At 27.0% G+C, this 7,758-nt stretch overlaps 1 protein-coding gene across 1 annotated transcript in view; it reads left to right on the forward strand.

The window, feature by feature from the left end:
• The first annotated feature begins 6,428 nt into the window (after positions 1–6,428).
• The window catches only part of LOC107002895 (WAT1-related protein At4g08300-like), a 3,952-nt gene continuing 2,622 nt past the window's right edge, over positions 6,429–7,758 (forward strand). The window contains exons 1-2 of the mRNA XM_015201098.1: positions 6,429–6,814; positions 7,331–7,393. Coding sequence (XP_015056584.1) covers positions 6,618–6,814; positions 7,331–7,393 — 260 coding nt within the window. The 5' untranslated portion in view covers positions 6,429–6,617. The remainder of the gene's footprint in view (positions 6,815–7,330; positions 7,394–7,758) is intronic.

A 7,758-nucleotide genomic window follows, 5' to 3' on the forward strand; every position in this document is an offset into this window, starting at 1 on the left:
AGGCATCTTGTGGAGGATTGTGAGGTAGCTGCTTGTCATCTCAGCGAACTTTCCTACTCCAGTTTATGACTTTGTTTTTACTTGAAAGACAACTTCATTTAGACTTCTATTTCATTTCAATTCTAATATTTACATTAGAGGCTTGTGCACGTGACAACCTGATTTTGGGGATTGGATTAATATGACTTGGTTTCATAATAGGAATTGTTGTTGGATTGTCATTTACTTCCGCACTTTGTTAGATATTTGGTTTTAGGCTGACTTGTCTTGGTGGGATAAGACGAGTGCCATCACACCCATTTTTGGGTCGTGACAATATATATATATATATATATATAACAATAAGGTAACAAAACATAACTATTTTGGTCAAGTAATCTTTATGTAAAAAATGATGTCACTAAAATTTTTGTTATTTTTATAAACTTAAAAGAGGAATAGAGAATATTCAATTTGGTATGAAAAAGTAACTTTTTTCATAATCAGACATTAGCGATCAATTATATTCAAGATTACTCTTTAATCCTTGTCGTTATGCAATGAAAAGAGAAAAAACAAAAAAAAAAAAGAGAAAAAGAATCTCTAATTATTTTTTTAATTATCTCTGATTATGATTTTTGTATCTAGATTCCACTTGACATCATGTGAATTTCTTTTATAAAATTTAATCAAATTCTCCACTTATAGCTATAAATAACAATTAAATGTAAACCATTTTTTCATGTCCAAAACTTTAATATATATACTAAAGACTTAAATTCCTTTTCAATTACTTTTTTTATACAGCTGTTCTACTTTAATTTCTTAAAAAGAGTGGTTTTCCAATTGTTATATTTTGTACTCCAAAATGAAAAAAAAACAAACCATTTTTTCTCAAAATATTAAGTTTCTCTAATTTTTTTTCTATTAAAAATAAGATACTTCCAATATTAAAGCACCGTTCAATAATCTTGGTTAGAATGACTCTTTAACGTAAATGAATTGTGTCAATGTTTTGTAACAACTTTTCAAGTCATTACAAGAAATTAAGTTTTTTTTTAACGATATTTCGTGATAATTTTCGTGTAAAATTTGATTTTTGTGATAAAGTTTTGTGATTACTACTTAGATTACTAGAAAAAATTTGATTGTGGATAACTGTCAATATTTCGTGACAATTCTTTTAAACTACTAAAAATAATAAGGTTTTTTTTAATGATGTTTTGTGACAGCTTCATATATCGTTATAAGAAATTAGATTTTTTCTAACGATGTGACAACTTCCTAAATCACTAAAAGAAATTAGGTTTTACATAACGATATTTTGTGATAACTTCGTAAATTACTACAAGAATTAGGTTTTATGTGGCGATATTTTGTAACAAAATTTGGCTGAAAATTATTTGTGAAAATTTATTCATAAATCTCACCCTCTTCTTCCTCTTTGCATTATAAAATTATAATTTTTTTTTTTAAAAAAAAATTATTTTCGTCTTCCTTTTAATTTCTTTGACATATAACATTGTATTATGTATATTTCATAATTTAAGATCGTTTGGTGGAGTGCAATATTGCATTCTTTCATCCGTACGTTATAATCTTATGAGGTTATGACGTAAAGAAATTAAGATGGGAAATTGATAAGTAATTAAAATAACAGAAATAATTGTGCAACTACTTCATTTAAAAACTCAAATTATTAAATATATCACACTTTATTACTTAATTATACTTTCAAAACACTTCATTATGATTTTTAAATGGGAAAAACACATAAAATTTCGTTTTGATAACGAGTAATAGTGAGATTCGAATATGAAATCTTTTGTTTAATCAATCTTATATTGAATTTCAAAGAAGGATAATCTTGATTTTTGGTGTTTCGGATGTGAAGGCTTAGGATTCAATTTTTGTTTTAGGGTTTCTTTATTCGCCCTGAGTTAGAAAATTATACTTGAAACAAAAATTGTCTCAAAAAGTCATTCAACTATAAGAATTTATGTAGAAAAGTCATTAAACTTTATTTTACATCAATAAAATCACCTCATTAAGGCTTTTATCTTATAAAATTAGATTATCTATCTTCGTGATGTTACGTTATTATTATTATTATTATAACAAAAGAAAACAATAAAATTAACAACATATTCTAAATAAAACTACACACATAATTGTTAACGTTCCCAAATTAAAATCATGCAAATTGGAAATCCTAGAATTCTTCACGTACGTTATTATCATATTAATTTCCCTTAAAGTGTGATCATTTTTCTTGTGGAAATTGAATAAATTATTCAGCCAAAATAACTTTTATCGAAGTATTAATTTAATTAGTATACTGTTAAAATCTCACGAGAACTATACAAATGAGGAAAGGCTAAAATTGATTACATGACATTAAAAAAAAAACTTATTTTCTCATACTACATTTTTAAAAAAATATATATTTAATCGAGTGATTTTAATTTAAAAGATAGATATTTTTAAGTGATTTTATCAACAAAACAAAATTGAATAATTCTGCTTACATAATTTTTTTTTCTCATAGTGAACTTTTGAGATATTAACTCTCGTTAAACAAACTAAATAATTAAAACGTTACTCCTCATGCTTTTCAAAATGGCACCTACCTAACCTTAAATGATTGCATGAAATTATACATATAGATATACAATATGTTAATCAATTTGAAAAAGTTGATGCTTTTCAAATCATGTACAATATGATAAAAGAAAAAAGTATTTAATTTTCCTACGTTTTCTTAAGCTTATGTACCAAAAAAAGTGGCAAAAAGAACCAAATATTGTGCCTTCATCCTTCTCCCAAAAAGACAAATAAATAAAGGGGGGAAGAGATATACTTCTTCAAGGCAAGAAAACAAGTAACTACCCATCTTACCTATTGCTTTCTTGTCTATTTAGCTTTTTCTCTAAAGGAAAAATAAAATAAAAAAATTAAAGTTGTGAAATAGAAATAAAGAAAAAAAGCCTATATATCTCAATAAAAAAATTATAATAATGACCATTTACAACTAGGTCTAGTTGAAAGAGCCACTATATATGACACCTCTTTGACCAAGAATTAATGATAAAACATTTGCCTATAGTATTGTTACTCTTATTGTCTTTACATATAATAGAGGAGGCAATTTATCTTTATTGTAAAAATTTCTAATTTTATACTACTTTATAGTGTATCTTGTATATTTTTAATTATACCTAAGAGAAACATAAGTTTATGAGGATTAGTAGAGTAAATTCAAAGGATTACAATCATTAGTAACCGTCATTTAGCTAAATGTAGGATGCTATTTTTTTTTCTACTTAATTGAATTATATAAAGTACTTAATAATTGGAAAATGGCAAAAAAAATTTATATAGTCTATATTTACATTAAAATGGAAATCCCTTGAGCTAAAAAGTTTAAATTATTAAAATAACCGTTTAATCATATTAAACTAAATGACCTATTTATTTTGTAACTTAATTCATCTCTTTGTTAATCTAAATATCATCCCTCAATGTCTTCTGAATTCTGAGCCGAGCATATCGCATAGGATTTGTCTAGTGCGATTTACGTTTCTATTTGATTTCGCAGGCTATTATGCAGTGGAGAGTTTATTTACTATGCACAAAGTGCTCACCATATAATTCTCACCCAAAGGATACAAAATGTGGCAGAGATTATAGTAATTACAAATTATTCTGAAATTCCGAGAGAAAAAAAAGTTAACGCTTAAATAACCTAAGTACCTACCCTTTATTGAGAGTGACAATCATTTAGATGAATAACCCCTTTTTAATGCATTGTAAAAAGTTAAAATAAGTTCTTGAGCAATTGTTCAAACGTCTTTGGATTTAGCAACTTTCGTGTGGGGATTAAATATGAATTTTAGAAAAAAATCCGACGTTTAAATTTTAAAAGGGACGAACCAACAAACTACTATATTATTACACAATAATAAATAAATTTTAAATAACAAAACATGTTTATTTTTAAATAAAATTAAAACAAAATCATCAAACATTACAGAAGTAACCTTCTAGAAACTAAAAATCATGTACCAAAATATCTACTAATCTAGAATATGTTTGAGCTTAAATCACACATGCAAGTGTACGTGGCCATTTAAGTACTATTAAAGTGGATCTTATGAATTGAAGAATCGGGTATCGTATCCACAGAGACTTAGATTAAAATACCATGATTTTTCCATTACTTTTCGTTAAACACAAGTGTTATCAAAATTAAAAGACTTATTGATTTTTATAAACGATAATTTAAGTAAAAGCTAAACAAAAGCGATTCAATTTCTAAAGGGCTTAAACAATGGTTGGGTGAAGTCCAGGACTGTAGCTCACTTCAGGAATCATGCACATTATCTTGTAAAATGGATATTCATCAACTATCGAATCAAGTATTTCCTGATTATGATCGAAATCTCAAAGAGACACTTTAACTATTTTTAAGTCTTATTGACCCTCGAAATTATTTTATTGTAATTTTGTGCACCTTTTTGATTTACGTGGCATCCAAATATCTCGCACGCGTCTCAATTGTGTGGAGTCATAGAGTGTGCCATTTAAGACAAAAGGTGTATAAAATTACAAAAAAATAAAAAAATCAGAGAATAATAGAACCTTAGTTTAATTAAGGTATGTCTCTGAAATTTTGATCGTAGTCTCGATCCAGGGTTAATTGTTCCTATTATAATAAGCAGAGTAGTATCCTTTTCTAATGAAAACTGCTCATGTGTCAAAACATATAACAATAGAGATGATCAATTTGCTAATTTATTGTAGTTTAATTTCAAAGATGAAAGAGCTCACATATTTGTGGTCTTTAATATGTTGTATGGGCAATTCACAATGTGAAACATGACAGTTCTTATGATCTTTTTACTACTATTTAAAGAAAATATTTAAGACTTTAAAATGAAGTAAATTATTTTTTAATTTAAGGAAAAATGCCCAAGTATCCACTCAATCTATATCCAAAATTCCAGAGACACACTTATACTATACTAAAGTCCTATTACCCCCTGAGCTTATTTTATAAGTAATTTTCTACCCTATTTCAGCCTACGTGACACTAGTTTGAAAAAAAAAGTCAACCATCATTGGACCTACAAGATAGTGTCACGTAGGCCGAAAAGGCGCAGAAAATTATTAATAAAATAGGTTCAAGGGGTAATAGGACCTTAGTATAGTATAAGTGTGTCTCTGAGATTTCGTGCATAGGTTGAGGAGTACTTGTGCATTATCCCTAATTCTAATGCTCTCCTAATATTTAAGATGTTGAAATCAATTAAATTATATGTCTCAAATCTTTTCTTATTTGAACAATGTTATCAATAAATACAATTTTATTAAAAACTACTAATTAAAAAGAAAAAGACAAGCGAAATTAGAAGAGAAATGTGAAAGAGATATAATAATTTATTGTTTTTATATATTTATTATTAATTAACGTGATATACAAACACATACACTTAACTAGTTTATCGCTAACTTTGAAAGAAAGAAATTTGAATTGTCCTTTTCTTGTACTTTATGTACAAAGTAATATGAATAAATTATGATAAATCTAAAGCAAAGAACCACTTAAACATTAACAAACTTGCTTTGAAAAAATAATAAATAAATTCATGGTTTAATATAAGTGTACAATAATTCACTAAAATAATACCCCCTTCCGCTTATTTTTACTTGTCTACTATACTAAAATAGTTGCACAATAATAATTATCCAGTTTGTAAAATCAAGCGATAATTTACTAATCTAAGTTTGTTTTTTCCTCTTGCTATTACATACTATTCAATTTCTAATACATTTTTCAGGACGTTAAATTTAATACATTCAGTAGATAATATAATAATATTAAACTTACTATTTATTATTTTTAAGATGCATGTCAAGTCAATAATGAATAACTAACGTTAACTGTGTGACTAGTACTAGTTGTAGTCCTCTATAGTATCTATTTTTTTTTTTTTTTGATGATCTCCTTTAATTAAGTTAGATATTGAAAATAGGGGAGGCAATTCTCATTAATCAATGTAGACATTTTGAAGAAAAGTGTCCACTCATTACCCACTTCTCCAAAGACCACATATCTTTGTTTTTTTTTTTTTTTATATACCTACATCATCTCCCACTTAACCCTAGATGTATTTGGTGGTCAATGGTTCAAACTCCACCTTCACAAAATTACAAGGACAAAAGAGGGAAAAAAATTAAAGTAAATAATTTTATTTCTTTTTCCAATAAAAGAATATACGTAAAGAAAAAGAAAACCCTCTTTTATTTAATTTCTCTCTCTCTCTCTCTAATTATTAATTTGACAGCAAAAGATTGTGTTGCTTGAAGAATGGATACTACATTGCATGTACATAACATAATTTGTGTTAAATGGATAAGGGGAATCTACTAAGGTGAAACATGAGTTAGTGCATCAATGAATAAGCTAGACTATTAAATTAATTAATTAAAAATTATATTATAAAGTTATTATTATTAGTATTGGTTAAGCTTTTTCACTTTTTTTCTTTGTGTATATATAGGGGCACACTTGCTATATTTACATACCCCATCCAAAAAACCCTTTGTTTTGAGTGTGTGTTAACAAGAGATTAGAGATGGCTGGTGAATTTAGCTCCCTTGTTAACAAGATCAAGCCTTATTTGGCTATGGTGTCTTTGCAATTTGGTTATGCAGGGATGTATATTGTCACCATGATGTGTTTCAAAAGAGGAATGAGTCATTGGATTCTTGTTGTTTATAGACATGCATTTGCCACCATTGCTGTTGCACCCTTTGCTATCGTTCTCGAAAGGTCTATCTATCTGTCTGTCTGTCTATCGTTTTTATTTTCTTCTATCTATCTATCTATCTATCTGTCTGTCTATCGTTTTTATTTTCTTCTATCTATCTATCTATCTATCTATCTGTCTGTCTGTCTGTCTATCATTTTATTTTCTTTCTACTTGATCAATTCATCCATAGTACGTTCGTAGTAGAATATAACATATATATGTGTATATATATATATAGAGAGAGTTGCGATATCAAGAAAAGATCTTTGTGTTTCTTGTACTTGGTTGAATCACAACCATATTTTACGATATGTTTCATTTTATATCTGGTGTTGAAGTAGCTCATCATTTCATTGAAAATTTTTAAGGTATATATAAAATATCGAAACATCTGCATGTTCTAATACCATGTTGAATGTTTCAGATGAAAAATTTCAACAAAGAGAGTGCATTTTTAAATCTCTAACGTCCCAATTTTTGTGAAGTTAAACGTAAATTTTGACACAATTTTTTTGTTTTGATAATTTTGTATGCAGGAAAATAAGGCCTAAGATGACACTCAGGGTCTTTATTAAGATAGTGGCTCTTGGTTTTCTAGAGTACGTACTTATTTTAAAACTTAATTTACATGTGATTAAATTATTACAATAATTATATTTGTTAGTAGTAATTTTCTTTCATGGAATAATTTAATTTTTCTATTATTAAGTCATGCAAACACATGAGATTCTAATGTCACTTTTTCTTAATTTAATTATACCATCTTTTCTTCATTTCATCATATGCATAAAATTGAATATAGAATCATAGTATAAAATTGTTTTAACTTTTTCCTACGAGATCTAAAATGTTTAATTAATATTTAAAAACGTTTGGTTAAAGAATTATACTATAAATTCTACAACTTTTATAGCTTCACATCACCCTAAACCTTAACTTATATACTATCCTACCCCCCCCCCCC

The sequence above is a fragment of the Solanum pennellii genome, chromosome 11 (assembly GCF_001406875.1).
Source record: "Solanum pennellii chromosome 11, SPENNV200".
Taxonomy (NCBI): Eukaryota; Viridiplantae; Streptophyta; class Magnoliopsida; order Solanales; family Solanaceae; genus Solanum; species Solanum pennellii.